This window comes from Ruditapes philippinarum, unplaced genomic scaffold, assembly GCF_026571515.1.
Source record: "Ruditapes philippinarum isolate M1 unplaced genomic scaffold, ASM2657151v2 ctg5273_1_1_1_1, whole genome shotgun sequence".
Classification (NCBI taxonomy): domain Eukaryota; kingdom Metazoa; phylum Mollusca; class Bivalvia; order Venerida; family Veneridae; genus Ruditapes; species Ruditapes philippinarum.
The window spans coordinates 37,546-57,950 of NW_026860861.1; the positions used below are offsets into that span (position 1 = coordinate 37,546).

A 20,405-nucleotide genomic window follows, 5' to 3' on the forward strand; every position below is an offset into this window, starting at 1 on the left:
CTGGTTCGTATCAAATCTCGGACATAAAGTTATTCTTGCAAGTCCCAGGACAAGTGCACGAATTGCATTGACATTTGCATAACACGTGTTAAGTTTCTTGTAATGTTAAACATTAAAAACACACAATATCTGTGTAAAAAAAACTAAAAGGGGAGTTAAAGCAATGGAAAATGAAAACTCATTCTGAAGACGTAATGAAATTGTGTAACATCACTCATGCCCCTACCACCGGCTTAAGCGGTATGAATCCAATCTTCAACATTTAATGTACTAGAATCTTTTATAACTATTTTTCGTGATGTTTCTTAAACGTCATTTCATTTTATTCAAACATTCTTGACGACTGTACGTTTTCAAGTTATACACAGCTATATTAGAAAGTCTTATTAATCGTTTGTTTACTTACTATTTAAATTATTGCTTAATCTGTTCAATTTATGTCACGTATTAAGCCATGACAATGACGCCAGAAGGTCAAATAGTGACGTGCCATTAACAATGGCTCACATGATTGTGAGTCATCGTACAACCAAGAGCTCTAAAAATTAATGTCAAAGGACCAATGAAAACACACTTATATTTAGAGCCTTATGTAGTCCAACTAGACTATATTACGTAATCATTAAAATCATTTTCACTGGCGGAATATTCATATATACTATCACTATATTAGGAAAGTGACCATAAGCAAACAGTCTTGTCCAAATAGATACTTCTTTGGCTCTGCTTTTAGTAAACAGTCTTGGTCGCCCGGGCAAGGGAGGTAATATTGACCTCAAAACGCCCGGATGTTAGCTTCTCTGGAAAATCCGCCATTTTGCGCAATCATATTGGCTTTATTTTTGTCAATAAACAAGCCTACTGGGTTGAATAAACGACATATTTAAAATACAGAAGTGTACAAATCAAGTAAGTACTACAAAGAATAAACTTTGTAACTTTTTATGAGTGAATATCGTTGTTAAATTGCTAAAAGTTTGATGTTTAAACTCGGCGGCCCGCTGTCAACAAAGGCCGTTGCCACTTCGGTGACCCGATAATGGACTTACAGTGATGGAAATAGTTTAAATAACTATTGTTTATTCATTTAGGTATTTCATTTGGAAGATATAAGTAAACAAATGTGTACTTTATATTTTATGTTTATTTTACAAGTGTTACAATTAGATATTTCAACAAATTACGTAGGAGAGTATCGAGTAGAAAATTAAACTGTTAACGCTGCACTTGCTGCTGATAATGAAAGTCTTGATACATCTGATGATGCTGCCCAATTTATGAAAGTTATATTTAGAATACTTGTTGCTGTTTTCTAAAGGTTATTGATTATTGGGATTTATTCAAAAGGCTCTTATTAAATGTGTTATGAGTTTATTAAAAAAGCCTTTTTATCCATGTGTTTTTATTATAATCAAGGTATGAAGGGTTAAATTTTTTTGCTACAATATAATAATTTAGAGGAATTTTTTGTGGTTGTCTTCTGTGAAAATTGAATGTCATGTAGAGATTATAATATATAAAAATAAATAATTTTTGATCTAGTGGGGTTAAAGTTTATGTAACTGAGTATGTCATGCATTACTTCATAAGCTACTTAATTATAAAGGTAAATTTGTTTTAATTTAAACTCAGAAAGTCACAACTCAGTTGTAAAGATTTTTTTTATTTACAATACACCGCATGCTGAGTCAAAGGTCGAGTGATAATTAAGAATATAGTTGAATAATATGAGGACAATGTATATTTCACCACACAAAAAATTATGACTTTAGTTAAAAATAGTTTTATATTTCTCTCATTTTGAAAAATGAATTTATTTTTGCAATTTAATATAATTGATGAAGAAAATGTTTAAATGTTTCTGTTGACCATTTAAGCATAAATAATATTTATAAATGTAAAAATGATATGATTAATGTTTTCTCAAAGGTTGTGCAAAAACCAACATATTTTTAACATATGATTATGAGCAACAAATGAAAAGTTAATTTTGTTTCGATTATGCATATATTTGGTCAAGTCCCCATTCCTTTGCTTATGGAGAAAAATCTTTATTCAAAATAAGATAATTATACATTTATGCTGTGAATGGTAATGTAATATTCAGTAATAAATTTTTGCCAAAAAAAAAGAGAAAATGAAATCTAATTAATGATTCTTTCATGCAGACAGTATGTCAATGAATAGCACATTGATTACTTTGGTCAGGTTGTGTGCCATCTTGACATAGGTTCAGGTAAAACTGTATAGGTCCAGTGATACTTCCAAGATTACTGGCACTTTTCAAAAATACAGACTCTGTAGCTGCTGGGCCCCTAACATTGAAAATCTAAGGGCGTATCAAAAAAGTTTGGGGCCCAACTTTACGATAATTTTTGTCAATTTATATTTGGAGAAATATAAACATGAATCAAATAATACTTTGGTTTTATTCAACATTTAAGGAATCTTTTTTTTCTAAATAGAAGAATACAATAGATTAGTAGCATGGTAAAAAAATTTTTTTTATGTCTTTTCTTCATCATAAAGAAAAAAAATGCCTACCATTCCATTTTCTTGGTCTTTAAACCAATGGTGAATTTTTTGTCATGGGCCAGAACTGTTCACAGGACACTATTTAGGGAGAAGTTGTGTAAGCGGCCAGATAGCTCAGTTTGTAGAGCCACAGAACAGTATTCCAAGGGTCCGGGGTTCGAGCCCCGGTCAAGTTGCACATTCTTTTAACCCTTTGACATTTGGTCTTGTTACTGTTTTAACTTCCTGTCCTTTTCATCTTTATCAGAAGTGACTGTGTATGAATTTTTCAGCTTTGAAATTGTATTTTTTTTAACAATAAATAGGTGTCTGAAATTTGATGATCCAAAATGACATACATTTCTATTAATAAAAGTGACAAATTTTCAATCACGAATTGATTTTTGAATTCTATATATTCTCATTAAAATGTTAGATGTGCACAAAATACTTGACATTAATATTAGTAATTCTTGGAATTTGTCTTAATAGTTTTACCAAAATCTGCTGAAGGTATCATATTAAAGCTACATGCCTCAAGATGAGTCAAAATATTTCAATCAATAAAATCAAACTTGAGAAAAATGTACTAAGATGTAAGGAAAAGTAAAAAGTTTCAAGATTCAAGTAATATTTTACATATGCGTGATTAATGACTGATTTTTCAGGATTTACAACTATATTTTCCTGCGTTGCTAATGCAGTAAAGGCTATTTATGCGTATTTTGACCACATTTTGGTAATTTATATGGTTTGTAAGAGCCATAAATAATGTTTAAATTGCTTCCTTTTGGTTACTTCTCAATATTACACATTCAAATACATTTTCAAAATTGTCATGAAATTTAGCATGAATCTGGAGGAGTGCTGCTTTAAATGTATTGTATGATAAATAAATTATATATTTATCATGGCTTATTTTAGTTACTTTTTTCTAAATTACAGGCTGTGATGGACTATGGATGTGAGATAGCTGTCAATTAAAATGTCCATGAGATTATCTTGGGATAATCAGTGACATAAACTCTGTAGGATAATTATAGCCAGCAAGATTCATTTGACCATCTCAGAGAAGGGTAAAGTTGAAGAAAATGAGGAACTGTCACTCTTGTGCGGTTAGTGTCAAAATTATTAAACTTTCTGTTTCTCAGAATTTATTTTGGGTAACTCAAGATTTCCACTATCAAAAGCATAACAGAACAGTTGTGTTACGAAAACTACTCTTGAATATTTTATTCATATTAAAAAAACACCCTTTTAAAACTGCTTGAATGTCTCCAGATTCAGAAGGGTTCTAGTTGGGCAATGTTGCAAAAAGAAAAAAAATCTTCTGAAATTCCACCTACTTACAGGAGAGCTTAAATTGTGATGGCAATATGCCTTTCCTTCACTATCCACATTTTTTTTAACAACATCTCTTCCTCAATCACAAAGTGGGTTTTGATGGTTGATGGTTCTACTCGTGCGTCTGAAATTATGCGCAAAGGTGCACTTGTGGTCTTTCTCTACCAGTGCAGCTGGAAAGATGTTGTGCTCATCTGTGACAGTCTGACAACATTATCTTCCTTTCTGTAACTACAATAGCCAAAGCATAGATTGTAGAACATTTTCTAATTTGGCAAATTTCTTGAATTAATATTTCCAAACTTTCTAAGGTATTTTTCCAAAAATAGAAAGGACTGAATTTTAATTCTTAGTTCTGTACAAGGAATATTAATTTCAAGTTTACGTAAACCATTGTTATAGTCTGACATACTAGACTTTAAAATTAGTTATCCAATCAAGAAGATTTGAATGTGAGATTGTTTTATGTGTATTTTAAACAAAGATAACTTTTACTATAGAAAAAATTTAGAATGAATATGCGTTTCAGAAATAATCAAAGAGGAAAATGAATGATTCATAAGGGCTTATTTATAACCATTCAAAGCTTAGTGCATTCATTTTTCAGAACTGTAAGAAAGAAAATTGTGGCAAGTGTTCCAACTGCAAAGACATGACAATGTTTGGCGGCATGGGTACCAGGAAAGCAAGATGTCAGCAGCGTGTCTGTATTAGAAATTCGCCGAAAAATTTACGGAAAGATTCACTTACATTACCAACAAAATCAAAATCTGATTCAAAGGAGGTTGTGAAAGCTGGCCAGTCAACAAGTAAGCAGGTAAAAACTGAAAAAGTTGGTAAAACTGTGGAATCAAAGTCAAATGTCACAGAGGCTAAGATAACTGTATCGGGAACAAAAGGTCAGAAGAAAACTCTACCTTATTTAAGCACCCCTCAGAGAAGTCCTAAAATAAAAGCTGAGAGTAGTGTGAAAGCCCAGACTAGTCCTATGGTACAAACATCAACAAAAGTCAAGCCAGCTTTAGATGTTGCCAAGACACTACAGGACACTGGTGAAAAAGGTTCTGATATTAAACCGACTAGAAACAGTCCTAGATTGAAACCTGCCGTTCAGTCTGCCGTAGCGCCTGCGGCAACACCTGCACCAGATGTCACAACTGATAAACCGGAGACAGCAGCTCCATATAAAAGTTCCGAGGATACGAGTAACAGTACACCGACAAAGGTCAGTATGTCTTGTTATTGTTTGTACTGATTGAATGTATTAATTGATATTCCTTCTATTAGATCTACCTTCTATGCTTTAAAAGTGTGTTGTAAAACATTTGTTGTGTTAAACATGCATTCTCAGTATATATAATTATATTTTAATTAAAACTCCTTAAAATAAGATGAATGGTTTTGTCCAGATTGAAAGATGGGCAAGTCCATTTAATAAATTGAATAGTGTTGTAAGAATTAAACTTAATTGGTTTAGTCTCAGATATTATGTACAGGGCTCTCGATTGACACGGGGATCCGGGTTTTGACTCGTGAAAATCGGGAAATGCACAAATTTGACACGTGATAAAATCTGCTCAAGAGTCAATTTGCCACATGGGAATTTCAGCTATGCAATAATAATTACCTTTAATCCACCCCTAATTACCTATCAAATCCTACATATGTTCAAATCTCACTCATAAAAAATGACAGCAGGCAGTATAAGCGGTGTATAAAATGCTTTGGTGTATAAAATGCTTTACACACGGCAATTGTTTATACCCTGTGCACTGAAGCGCGACAATTCAGTGGCTGCAATTTGACAGTGCTAAAAATAGCTCTACACAACTGATAAGAATTACATACTTGAGGTGTCAATTATTGATTGCTTTTAAAGGTTTATAATAGGTCTTTGATTTACTTGGAGTACCTGTGCATTTGTTATTTCTTTTTCCATTAAATATTCCAAGGTACATTTTGGTATTTAAAATTAATATGATATAGCATACCAGTAAAGATAATTTTTTTATATCTTATACATTTAATCAGAAAAGCTGCTGCTTATTTTATTCTTTCACAACAATTCAATTTTTTGTTTTATTTGTGCTTTTTTTAGGTGGAGGAGGGGGGGGGGATTATGGATTTTTTCTGTCAATTTAGACTTTGGAATCTCCAAAAATGACCTCTAATACAGTCATTTTTGTAACATAAAAATGATTCATGTAGTCAAATGACACTAGAAAAAAAATGATTTGACTCATGAAAATTTTGGCCAAAGAGTCTTTGACTCGTGAAATTCTGACCCTACTGAGAGCCCTGTTATGTAGGACTCAGGGTTGTCATTAAGAGGCGGCAGGAGGCCAAAATGACTGTCTCAAATGCATTATGGGCTGCCTCAAAATTAAAAATGCTTGATAAAAACAGAAATGGCCGCCTCAAGTCCAAAACAAACCTTCTGCGAAAAATGTTAATGACAACCCTGAGGACTAGTTTTCCCAGTATTAGTTGTGTATATTTTTATAGATGATATCAGATATGAATTTTACTTTTGACTTTAGAAAGTCAGTCAAACTTAGCTAAAAACTAAAAAGTATTATTTCCCTTGAAGGCTTCTTAAGTTTAAAGTTTATAATGGTACTGCTTTCATATTTTCTTATATACTCAGAGCTCTACACAGCATGTGTACCAGCATCAAATATGCATAGAAAAACCAAATTATGCATCACTTAGAATTCATGTGTCACAGTCTGCCTTTACTGAGCATGTTTTGTATTGTTTCATACTGAATTAATATTCTGTTACAAAAATTTTGTTATTTGGATTATTTAACGTAATGCAAAACCCATCAATTATTTTAGAAAGGAGTTTTTTGTCGCAATGTTTAACCATGAAAGTTACTTTCCCCTATTTCTATTTTAAGGAGGTAAATGCTGACTCTATGCCTAGTGAAATTTCTGTGTCTGAGAATGCTGGAACTCTGTCATCCAAGAGAGAAATAGATCTGCCAACTGTGAAGTTGGATACCATGTCAAAGGTATGTTATATTGAAATCTGTTAATCTCCTGGCTGATTTTATATCATGAATGTTTGTCATATAGTAAGTAAACATCTGTTTTGATGATCTTGAACAATGACGTATTGGACAGCAAAATCATTAATTGCATTCACTTATCAACAGCTTGTACAAATTGTGTCCTGTTTATTCAAGTCTTCATGCTAACCTTAGTAGGCTGATAAAAATATTTTCTGTGATTTTTTTGTTGTTGTTAATATTTATTGAATTGTATGGGTGTAAATAATGCCACTTGGGTCAAAAAGTGGTGTTACCAAAGTGATATAAATCATGTCATTGGAGTCAAAATTGTTCATACAAAGGTGATATATGCCTTATTCTCATCGATTCGTGCCTTCTCATCGATTCGTGACCTAAATAATTGTCTGGTATAAATATTTCTGCAAGGACATATACACCATCCGAAAACTACACAAGTTTTATTAGTCACACGATTTGACCATTTTATCCAATCAAAATGCGTAATTGAACAGGTGTAAATGAGCTTACCCTACAATCAGCTGATTACCTAATTACTTAAAAATATTCGATATTGATGTTTTAATTTATCATAAACACTTACAATTAAGCCAAAAAATATTCATTATGCTGTAAGAATTTACTTAAGACTTTGAAACATATATTGATCAGATCGGACTGAAAATAACCATGCGAACATTTAGTGGTGTGAGCACCTATATTTTGATGACGTCACAGGGTAAATCGGATTTCACGAATCGATGGGTAAGCGTCCAGCTGAGCAAGACAGTCATGGTTGACATGTTCAGATGCTCTAATCTTTGAGGGGTTGTTTTTAAAAGTAATTTAAAGTTTTTGAACTTTTAGATAATGAATTTATTTAACAAATGCGCTAATTGAACTGTATGTATGTCTGATATTTGTTGTGTAAGTGCAATTTTTCCAAATAAGAGTCACGAATCGATGAGAGAAAAGCATAAATCATGTAGCTAGGGTCAATATAGGTCATACATAAGTGATATAAATCTGTCACTAGGGTCAAAATTGGCCTAACAAAAGTGATATAAATCATGTCACTAGGGTCAAAATTGGCCTTACAAAAGTGATATAAATTATGTCTCTAGGGTGAAAATTGGCCTAACAAAAGTGATATAAATCATGTCTCTAGGGTCAAAATTGGCCTAACAAAAGCGATATAAATCATGTCACTAGGGTCAAAATTGGCCTTTCAAAAGTGATATAAATTATGTCACTAGGGTCAAAATTGGCCTTACAAAAGTGATATAAATTATGTCTCTAGGGTCAAAATTGGCCTTACAAAAGTGATATAAATTATGTCACTAGGGTCAAAATTGGCCTTACAAAAGTGATACAAATCATGTCACTAGGGTCAAAAGTGGCCTAACAAAAGTGATATAAATCATGTGACCAGTGATTTTCCTACTTCTATAACAGACTCCGAAAAAAGGCCTCTTCCCAATTGAAATTTTCTTTAAAATCATGCAATTTTCCCAAAAATCTGAACTAAATCCAGCTTTTTTACTTCCCAAATCAGCAATTTTAGCGCTCATTTTTCCCAAAATCAAGAGGCTAAAGCCTCTTCCCAATACAGAGAGAAAAATCACTGCATGTCACTAGGGTCAAAATTGGCCTTACAAAAGTGATATAAATTATGTCACTAGGGTCAAAATTGGCCTTACAAAAGTGATATAAATCATGTCACTAGGGTCAAAATTGGCCTTACAAAAGTGATATAAATTATGTCACTAGGGTCAAAATTGGCCTTACAAAAGTGATATAAATCATGTCACTAGGGTCAAAATTGGCCTAACAAAAGTGATATAAATCATGTCCAGTGATTTTCCTACTTCTATAACAGACTCCGAAAAAAGGCCTCTTCCCAATTGAAATTTTCTTTAAAATCATGCAATTTTCCCAAAAATCTGAACTAAATCCAGCTTTTTTACTTCCCAAATCAGCAATTTTAGCGCTCATTTTTCCCAAAATCAAGAGGCTAAAGCCTCTTCCCAATACAGAGAGAAAAATCACTGCATGTCACTAGGGTCAAAATTGGCCTTAATTATAAAAGTGATATAAATTATGTCACTTGGGTCAAAATTGGCCTTACAAAAGTGATATAAATCATGTCACTAGGGTCAAAATTGGCCTTACAAAAGAGTATAAATCATGCCATTAAGGTCAAAATTGGCCTTACAAAAGTGATATAAATCATGGCACTAGGGTCAAAAGTGGCCTTGTATAAGTGATATAAATCATGGCACTAGGGTCAAAATTGGCCTTACAAAAGTGATATAAATCATGTCACTAGGGTCAAAAGTGGCCTTACGAAAGTGATATAAATCATGTCACTAGGGTCAAAAGTGGCCTTACAAAAGTGATATAAATCATGTCACTAGGGTCAAAAGTGGCCTTACAAAAGTGATATAAATCATGTCACTAGGGTCAAAAGTGGCCTTATGAAAGTGATATAAATCATGGCACTAGGGTCAAAAGTGGTCTTACAAAAGTGATATAAATCATGTCACTAGGGTCAAAATTGGGTCTTACAAAAATGATATATAAATCATGTCAGAAGGGTCAAAAGTGGCCTTACAAAAGTGAGACAAATCATGCCACTAGGGTCAAAATTGGCCTTACAAAAGTGAGACAAATCATGCCACTAGGGTCAAAATTGGCCTTACAAAAGTGATACAAATCATGTTACTAGGGTCAAAATTTGTCTGGCCTCAGAAATCAGGGCACTTGTTTGGTTGTTTTTGGGGCCGAATATGGGTACCATTCCCCTCTCAAAATCATATGGTTTTTTTCCCCTATTTCAGAGAGGAATCCCCTCCAAATTCTAAAATAAATCAACTTAAAGTTTTTTTGTTTTATTTGTTAGTTTGCATTAAAAAAATGTACAAGATATTGATTGCAATGGTAGGAAAATTAATAACAATTTAAATCAATGAAAGGAAATAGTGTAATGAGTATGTGTGATAAAAAATACACAAAATATATAATAACATAAAATTCCGAATTTGGTCTTAAAACGCCCAAAATTCCCCTTCCTTAGGGTATGGGTACCTGTCCCCAAAAGGTGTCTAGTGGAAATCACTAATATAGGTAAAACACATTTAACTCTTGTGAAAAATTATTATGTCCAGAGCTTAGATATTTGGCATAATTATCACATTTTCCAAGCAGAACTTGGCAAATGTTATATAAATATGAAGTTTTGGTAAAGATGACACACCTATTGGTATCTTCTTTCTTCTGCATTGTAAAGTTGTGATGTTTTCATCATGTCCCTTTGTTAGATAGTGATAGATTTACAGCTGATAATGCATGTAAAAATCTCAACTGGGAAGTACAAAAAGTAGTACATTGTATATATGTGGCCAGAAATATTGTCAAATTTTTGCATATAATTCATTGTTTTACAGGTGTTTAAAGGAAGTGAAGTTAAGTTTATAAAATCGGCATTTGTATGTGTTTTTTTCATAGGCAGAGCTAAAGGAGTTTATACCAAAGTTACTGAAGTTGGTGACAGGTAAAGAGGAGGTGTTTTATAGTCGCAGGTCTGCCAAGCCAGAATGGTGGCCAGATGATGTAGTCTGGGCTGCAAGTCGAAATGCCTGGTTTTCTGAGGTAAGAAAAATGTCTGTATAGTGATTGTCCCAGTGATTTATATGCCCCCACTTGAAAAGTTGGAGCATAATGTGACAGTGAATGGTTACGTGACATCTTCCTTGTTTGATCAGAAATATAAGATGGAATAAGCAAATGATTTATAGAACATGGTAGGAACATTGACCATGTCCAGTAGATTACCCTTTACTGATTTTGTGGAAACTGGGTCAATAGTAAGGTCACAATGACACTAGAAAATTCCTTGTCTGGTTAATAACTTGAGAACTAATTAGAACAAGTTTAAGACACTTTGTAGAAACATGGCCTATGGCATGTAGGGGACCTCTATTAAACTTAAGTTCATTAGGTAAAGGTCTCAATGACACATGAAAAAATTAACAGGTTATTTTTGATTACGCCAAAACAAATTTGCATCTGGGCATATGTTGCCTGGTATTTGCTGTGCTCTTGTGTATTACTTGATGAAATAATGTATGTTAAAATGTTTTCATGGTTCTATGAAAGATTCTTGTAATATTTAATTGTAAAATGTATGTAAGTTTCAGACGTAAAAAATATATTATTTACACCCTTATGTGTACAAGTTCTTCTCAATGTATCATTTTTCATCAATCAGCAATGGAATTTATTAATCAATTGAGTATATCAACTGAAAATGTATCTGAATATATTCAAAGTAAAAATAAAATATGTTAAAGAGCAGGCTTATTTTTGTGCCCCCACGTTAGTGGCGGGCATTTAGATTTACCCTTGTCCTTCCGTCCGTCCTTCCGTCCGTCCTTCCGTCCGTCCGTTCACTTTTGTGTCGCACGTAACTCAAAAAGTATTTGACCTAGAGTCATGAAACTTTACAGGAATGTTGGTCAGCATGTGTAGTTGTGCACCTGGGTATTTTCGTCTGGATATTTTTAGTATTTTCAGAGTTACTGTATTGCCCTTGATTTAGTAAAATTTTGCAATTTTCAACATGTGTCGCATATAACTCAAAAAGTATTTGACCTAGAGTCATGAAACTTTACAGGAATGTTGATCAGCATGTGTAGTTGTGCACCTGGGTATTTTCATCTGGATATTTTTAGTATTTTCAGAGTTATTGCCCTTGACTTAGTAAAATTTTGCAATTTTCAACTTGTGTCGCATATAACTCAAAAAGTATTTGACCTAGAGTCATGAAACTTTACAGGAATGTTGATCAGCATGTGTAGTTGTGCACCTGGGTATTTTCGTCTGGATATTTTTAATATTTTCAGAGTTATTGCCCTTGACTTAGTAAAATTTTGCAATTTTCAACTTGTGTCGCATGTAACTCAAAAAGTATTTGACCTAGAGTCATGAAACTTTACAGGAATGTTGATCAGCATGTGTTGTTGTGCACCTGGGTATTTTCGTCTGGATATTTATAGTATTTTCAGAGTTATTGCCCTTGACTTAGTAAAATTTTGCAATTTTCAACTTGTGTCGCACGTAACTCAAAAAGTATTTGACCTAGAGTCATGAAACTTTACAGGAATGTTGATCAGCATGTGTAGTTGTGCACCTGGGTATTTTCGTCTGGATATTTTTAGTATTTTCAGAGTTATTGCCCTTGACTTAGTAAAATTTTGCAATTTTCAACATGTGTCGCACGTAACTCAAAAAGTATTTGACCTAGAGTCATGTAACTTTACAGGAATATTGATCAGCATGTGCAGTTGTGCACCAGGTATTTTCGTCTGGATTTATTTAGTATTTTTAGAGTTATTGCCCTTCACTTAAAAAATTTTTGCAATTTTCAACTTGTGTCTCAAGTTACTGAAAAAGGATTTGACATAGTCATTAAACCTTATGGGCAGGTTGCTCAGCATATTTAGATTTAGGGTTTCGCTTGTGGATTTATCCAGTATTTGTAGAGTTATTTCCCTTGACTTAGTGAAAAGATTGACAGAACAGTGGCGCGGTGGGGGCACCCGTGTCCTATGGACACATTTCTAGTTCATGTTAGATTGGCAAACTTAAAATTAAACAAATTTAATTTATATTTTCCATTATTAAAAAGTCAGATGTTTTTTACGGTTTTCAGAAGTACTGGACTGATAATCTACGATCTGTTGTTAAGAATTGTTACAAGCATGTTGGCAGGGAAGATCTATTACAAAGCCTCGTTGATGATTCCAACTTTGAGTCCAGATATTCTGAATGTTTGAGCAAGGTAAACTTATTGTATTGAAAATTTGGGAAAGTCGTATTTAGCTTGATTAATTCAAAAAATAGTGGGGCTGTTCTAATCACCTAAGTTGTAACAGGGTAACACTTGGTTTAAGTTTTGCATGTAATTCCATATCTCATTTACTTCTTATGTCATCATAATTGTAGGTCACTATATAAGGCCTATATTTATAGAACAGAATAGAACAGAATTTAATTGTACTATATAGCCCATTATGAATTTAGAAAATTCCTTACAAACGATTTGCATTCAAGATCAGTAGCCTCAAATATTCTGAAGGTATTCACCAGAAATTCTTACATGAATTATGATTGTGTAAATTTGTAATGTTGAGGTTTGCCTGTTCATTTGAAATTGCACAAAGTTGTCTTTGGTGTCTTAATTGTGTGCCACTTTCCAAGACCCATTTAACTCTGGCATAGATTCTTTGGTTAAGTTTTGTGTGGAAAATCTGTATTGCCACTACTGAAGGTATTCAATGGATTTTGTATTATGTTTAAAGTGAACTTGTTTACAATTGGAACATATTCATTTAATATTTCGAACATTGATAAAATCAATAGAAATGTATCATTTTATCAATAGAAATGTATCAACTATCATTTGGATATGTTCTTTTGAAATAATTCCTATGAAATAATTATTAGTCAGAGGTAATTTAATCTTGCCAATATCATTATTGACACTGTCAGACCAGACTCTATATAGTGTAGAGTCTGGTCTGTTGGTTTAATTTTTGCATCATTTGTTAACTTGAAACACCTCTGAAATTTACAATGGATAGGTCTATTACACAGTCTAGTATAATGAGACCAGAAAATTTAAGGCAAAATATTTGTTGAAGAATTTGTTCTACACAATCTAGAGTAAAACTCAACCCTATTTTAACTGCAAAAAAAAATCAACAAAAAAGAAAAAAATGAAATATTTGAAAAAATATTGATGTCAAAATTCTGGAAAAAGTGGTGGCAGGAAAATCTATAAATAGAAACAAGTATAAGTTATTGACCTTTTTCATTTTCCTAAAATAAATACTGTACCTGTTTGACATTTGGAATGGATGTCATATCTGTATAAAGCCTATAGCAGTAATGATAACACTAACTGTGTCAGTGTCACATGATGTGTTGGAACTAAAATATGTTAACTTTATTTCATGTCAAAACTTGAAGATTTAATGTTAATATTGGTTTTTCAAATGTGGAACTAAGTTAATTTATAGTTGATAGAGGTGTTGGAAAGTTATTTTCATGTTTTTGACATTTGAAAATATGAGAATATTTCAAGTTTGGATCTTAAGTTTATTTTTATGATATAACCCATTTGTGGAATTGGTTCATTTTATAGAGCGTTCACCTTTTAACCCTTATAACACTTAACCCATTACCGCATGAACATTTTGTGAAAAATGGCTGTTTTCATTGAAAAGCCTCCTGCTGTTAAAAATTCAAACTGCTATGAAACTATAAAAAATGCTTTAATACTTATCAAACTTGGCACAAATATTTACTGGACCATAGCTTTGTAACGGCATGCTCAATCTTTTTAATTTCCTATTACCACGTCAATGAGGGGACATCTCAAAATTGCCAAAAATCACAATTTTGCATTGATTTTTTCCATCAAAACTGATTAACATCTCAATGGATTGAGATAGAGTCAAAGACTTTTCAGTGTTGGTTACACCTTAAGATCAATCTGAGGCCATTTTTAGCCTCTCACAAGTCCAAAATTTTCTTGGCATTGATGGGACAGCAATGTTTGTGACTTAAATTAGACTCTCTTTTTTTTCTCTCACTATTTGAGGCCTCAAAAGGTGAGGGATGAAAAGGTGTGAAACATGTCTATATGAAGTAAAGGTTTAATATCCTTAAAAGATTTGGCCATCTTTCAATCCGTTTGAAACCATTTTACATTTTAAGGGAATATTTCAAAATAATTTACTGACTTAATAGTGAACGGTGCAGACCATGATCAGATGGTCCAAATATTCCAGCTGATCTTTGTTTGCACTGGCCGTAGGTTAAATTCATATATTCATATATAGGAAAATAAAGTCCTTTAGAATAAAATGTTCTGTCAAACACAAATATATTTCAGAGAAAATTCCACATTTAGGAAAGTTCTGTTAAGCATAAAAAATGTCACCTAGGGAAGTTCTGTCAAACACAAATATATTTCACTGAGAAAATTTCACATAGGGAAGTTCCATCAAACACACATATATATGTCATTAGAAAATTTCATATTGGATTCTCAGTCAAGAGCACAGATACATTATATAGAAAATTCCACATAGGAAAGTTCTGATAAACAGTATTTATTTCAGCTGTTGTAGACATGGGATGTATTATTGTGATTATTTTAACTAGGTTTTCCTTTCTTGTATTCAGGATATACAGAATGAGGATACAGTGAAGACAGGGTCATACCCATCATCTCCTGTCAAAATTAGAATGTTTCCACAAGGTAAGATCTCATATAAACCCTTGTTACATGTAGAGCAGTGTCTAGTGACAATGTTTGTATGATATACAAGGGAAATTGAGCCCAATTAATAAAGTCTCCTAGATTGTAATAGCAATATGAAAGATGTATTTATGACTGTGAATATTCCTTTAAATCTTCTCTCATGGTTTATGAAACAACAACAAGAAATTGAATAGACGAAGAGAATACCTGTGTTCATATCCTTAATTGGCATATAACTACCAGAGATCTGCCGAGGATGGGATATCAAAATGGCCCATTATTTTCAGACCAAGTGGGCCCACGGCCCAGTAATTTCAAATTCATGGCAGATCTCTGACTTCTGGTATTCACTTTTTAAGCTTCCACCTTTGATACTTTATAGATCTTGAGGTGAAAATATAAAGTGGGCCAGCCTTCAGTATAGAGCCTGGCCAGAATGATTGGAACTACATAGTACAGCCTGGCTTGGCTCTATACTGGTGGAAAAAGACTTATCATTTTTGGTACCCATAGGTAAAGGGTTAACCAGAATCAGTTTTTGCAACATATTTTATGGTACAAACACTTAATGTAATGGAGTGCTCTCCCATTTCTGAATTTAGTGACTATACAGCATATTTAATATTTTTCATTACAAGTAGAAGTGACTTAATATTCATGACCAATTTATTGAACAGTGGCCTGATGGCCATATATTTAGGATTGTTCTCTTAGCTGCATGTGTGCTTATCATATTTAGGTTTATTTTTTAGAAGTATTTGGGTTATTTATTATGTTTGGAGCACTTTTTATGGTGGGCATTATATTTAGAAAACTGTTGATGTCTTTTTGTAGATCTGTTCCTGCCATTCTCAGCTGAAATCTACATATGTTACTTCTGTGAAAAAGAGTTTTTGAGCAAAGATAAGATGCGAAGCCACCATAAAGAGTGCACAGAGCGTCCTCTTGATCTACAAAATATGTATGCCAGTGTCCCTTCACGTGATTCTGCCTCGTCTGTTCAGATCCAAGCCATGAGCCCAAAAACTGATGTTGATAGAAATTGGCCTAAATTGTCACTTGACAAGTTCTCTGCCTATCTCAATCTTGTTCCTAAACATACTGCGGCTAAATTGCGTGAACAAAGGCTTAGTATTGAAGAAGTCAGTTGTGAAATACTGGACGACATCGAACCTGTTTCTCCCGTCACACCTAAAACTCCAAGATCATTAATCTCACAGTTGAGCCGGGATGATACGAATCATGGTTCGAGAAAACGCCTCTCTTATTCCTTCTCTATGGACAGTCATAAAGACGCAGTTGTGGAAGAAGCCGAGCCCGATTCTGACGGTGCTGAGACTGAACCGAACACGAAAACAGTTCATGAAAATAATTTTCTGGATATACCTATTAGCTCATTGTTAGGACAGAGAATTAAGAATTACGTACATGTTGACACTCCAATGAGTGTTGTTGAAGACACGGGCACCTTTTGTAGGACCCCCGTGAAAAACACATTTCTTGAGAAATTGAGAAAAAAGCCATTGGCCTATCCAATTTTGTATCGTCCTCGACGTATTGCTAATATGCATAAACAGAACCATATATACAAATTCAAGAAATCTGAAGTGAAAGAATTCATGAATAAGATTAATACTGGGCTGAGTATGTCTAGTATAGAAAAGTGGAAAAGTATGAAAAAGTTCACTATACGAGTACCGAGACTTTCAAGGAAAAAGTTACTGATGTGGATTCCAAGACGAAAGCTGGATAAACAGCTAAGAGGTGCCTTCAAAGGGTTGAAGTATAATCCCTATAGTGATTTAGAGGATATTGAGTGTGAATTACCTGCAGGGCCGACTTTGTTGGCTAAGAATATTGATAAGTTGCTTGGACTAAAGAAGAGGTCAAGTCTAGAGAACTCGAAGATGTCGATGAAGAATTCCTTGTCGCTTAGCAACTTTATATCGGAGGAGATGGAAGCTGAGGTTTCGAAACAGAAACTAACTTTGTACAGGAGTTTATTGTATGAAATGTCTGTCCTTAAACCAGCAGTTGTGATGGAGGATATAGGAGGTCAGGTTAGAGGGGAATATCACAGTAAAAAACAAAGTGGATACAAAGTTAATGTAAAAGTTGATAATGCTGAGGAGAAAAAAATGAAAACACCAAGTGTGTTCAGGGATATGATCCGCAAGAGTAAAGAAGAAAGGATAATGGCGGAAGTTGAAGAACGGGAAAGGAAAGAGGACTATCAGACTCTGAAATCATTACTGATGGCTCCGAAAACCCCAGAAAGGCTTATTTCAAAAAATAGTATGGGAAAAACAAAGCCTTTGTCTGTGGATGCTTATGGTGTTAAAAATGACGCTAGATCACCAAATGATGATAGCGTGTCAATTATGTCGGCTTCTTCTGAAGGAGAATCTCTACATTCAAACTGTTGTCAAGGGTGCTGTGACAGAAAACACCATCAGTCTAAACACAGCTGTAACCGAACAAGTCCTTGTCACACTACACCACCACCATTAATTCAGCCGTTGCATGTGGACGTTGATCTCAATACTATGAAAATTGACGAGTACGGTATTCCCTCGCCAATGTCTATCTCAAGTGAGTCACCTTTTCCACCAACACCCAGTAAATCTAGCTCATCTATACTGGATAATTCAAGTCAACTGAGCGTTAAAAGTATGGACTCGGTAGAAAGTTCCCCAGTTGGTAAAAGGGAGACACGTTCAACTCGTTCATTCGGAATTTCGTCTCCATTTAATGAAGACGGTTCAGTATTTGCTGTAAGTTCCAAATCACAGGACAAAATAAATCTTTCTAGTGTCTCTGATTCATTGATTAAAAACTCGTTACGAAGGGTTCAGTCTGAAGGAATGCATACACGTTCATGTTCAAACACCCCAAAGGACAGTCCAGTAAAACGTCCGATTCGATCTGGGAGCTCCGCCCCAGTGTCACCATCCAAAGTAACGAAACAGATAAAATTACCATTTGACGTTAAACAGGTGTCAAGAAAACTAGAAAGCCCAGCTTTCTTGCAGAGCTCGAACGTTGATTTAAAATTCAAACTTCGGTCCGGAATGTCAGTGAGTGATATAGGTAAATGTGATTCCCCTGAATGTTCAAATTTGTCTCCACAATCAATTGCTGCAGCTTTATGCAGCAACCAAAGCTCAGGAAATGGTTCAGTAGTGAAGGATACTTCAGGTAAAAACAATACTGGCGTATCTTCAGAGGCCAACAATCCTTTAAGAAGGTCCAAACGAAGATCTTCGTTTCTTAGTGAAGGTGTTCAACCTACAAAACTACGAAAGGTCTATTCAGATATGGCAGTTAATACCCGATGATGGTTTCAACTTTAATCTAGCATAATAGATGATTTGTATACATATGTACAGCTTGTATTATTATGTTATATATGAAGTCTGGGGTTGTATATTATAGCTCATCAGATCATTTCATTGACAGTTATTGTGTAATATATCTTTAGTAACATCACCCGATCATTTAAAATTTAGAAACACAGATTCAGGAAAAACATTTACATTGTATTAATGGCAGCAATGATTCTAATTCTGGTATAATCATAGTAATCTTCAGTTTTCATTAATGAAAATAAAGTTAATACAGTTGAGTAATCCATGGTTTTGAATTGCACAGAACTGTGTGAATGATCATAAACATAAAGTTCTTTAATAAGGTAAAAATTATTATATTACAACCCATGTCATCATTAAAAGTAGTGGTTGAGTAGTTCACACAGTAAACTTTGTATCGGGCAATGTATATTGTATCTTTTATCAATTTAGAAAGAATCCTTAATATTAGTTGTAAATAGAAAACACAAGAAAACTGGCTACATCATGTACAGCAACAACACAAGTCAGTTTAAGAACAAACACAAAAAAAACTAAAAAGATATTTAAAAAATAATCGTGTAAGCACATTTTCAACATCTTTGATATTTTTGTAAATATGCAATTAGGGTTGCACACCGGTTCCCGGTATCGGTCCTATACCGAATAGTAACTTCGTAAATTACCGGTATATACCGTTTCGTAAAATACCGGTACTGGATTTGATACTTTTGTAATTTTGTAAAAAAAAATAATTTAATAGTCAATATGTCAAAAAATAAGAAGATTTTTAAATAAAAACAGCCTACAAACACGTAAAACAAACTATGATTTACTATTATCATGCGGCGAGTACGGCTGTCGCGGCAAACTTGAAGTTTGTGACGCGGCAATATTTTTGTAAAAGTATTGTGCCGCTTATATTCAAGATAATAATATTTTTGTACTCGGCAGGAAAATTTAATTATTTGAACTGATTTTGCTAAAAGTTTGTAAGTTTTAAATGTCAAGAAACAACGAGAAAACAAATCAAATACTTGAGTAATCATCAGCACATCGCACACAGTCCTTACAAACACATCGCACACAGCTTTTGTCGTAATGACAATGTAAATCCAAGATATGACAATTGTTTATTCAAACAATGCTTTTAAAAAATAATTAAATCCTTTTTTCAGTTTAAGTCTCTAAACACTCATAATGAATACATATTTAATGTTTCCAGGTTCTTTTCATCCATTACCACATGTACAAATCCACACGTGAATTACGATTTTAACATAAATGAGGCCGAAATATTCCAACAAAATATGCCTCCTTTTGTTTTTGGTGTAACACTGAACTATTATTAAACATGTATACATTTTCTTAACAAAAGAATGCTGACAGAACTTCAATCAAAAAGTGTGAATGTCGGCGGCTCTTTGATGGTGATAGAGTAACAACATCAAAGGGAGGCATATTCTTTTGAATAGCCTATTATGCACCTGTCAAAGGTCAACTTGTGTGTATTACACATTTAGATCTGTGATACTTTAAACAATTGAAACATATTTCATATAGTGTTTTGTAGGATTTTTTGCAAATGTTGGCTAGTATTTTTGCGTATCTGAGCAGTATGGAATTATGCAATTTGGTAAGGACAATACTTTTTTTCTGTAGCAAGATGTTCACGGTGCATGCTATTGAAAAATAAAAGATGTATAAAATTGAAGGGTAAATTCAATATTAATAAATACCAAATCCTTATTATTTGTAAAGCATAGGTATTTGCTTTATGACTTCTACAAGGACTAATATTAGGTTAACATGAAAATGTAAACAAGTCATTTTGGAAACAGTCTGTGCTGACTGT

The 20,405-nt window shown here is 33.5% G+C and overlaps 1 protein-coding gene across 1 annotated transcript; it reads left to right on the plus strand.

Annotated features, from left to right (window-relative positions):
* Positions 1-669: 669 nt before the first annotated feature.
* LOC132713609 (uncharacterized) lies at positions 670-19,156 on the plus strand. Its single transcript, XM_060696251.1, has 8 exons — positions 670-909; positions 3,460-3,629; positions 4,466-5,083; positions 6,761-6,874; positions 10,379-10,522; positions 12,585-12,713; positions 15,125-15,200; positions 16,038-19,156. Exons 2-8 carry the CDS (start codon positions 3,606-3,608, stop codon positions 18,539-18,541), a joined length of 3,609 nt encoding a protein of 1,202 aa, XP_060552234.1. The 5' UTR covers positions 670-909; positions 3,460-3,605; the 3' UTR covers positions 18,542-19,156.
* The last annotated feature ends 1,249 nt before the right edge of the window (positions 19,157-20,405 follow it).

Excerpts from the sequence above, each read along its gene's own strand:
- LOC132713609 (XM_060696251.1), top strand. The coding sequence starts at position 3,606 with ATGAGGAACTGTCACTCTTGTGCG. Across the intron at positions 3,630-4,465 it reads GGAACTGTCACTCTTGTGCG|AACTGTAAGAAAGAAAATTG; the intron begins GTTAGTGTCAAA and ends TTCATTTTTCAG. Across the intron at positions 15,201-16,037 it reads AATTAGAATGTTTCCACAAG|ATCTGTTCCTGCCATTCTCA; the intron begins GTAAGATCTCAT and ends GTCTTTTTGTAG.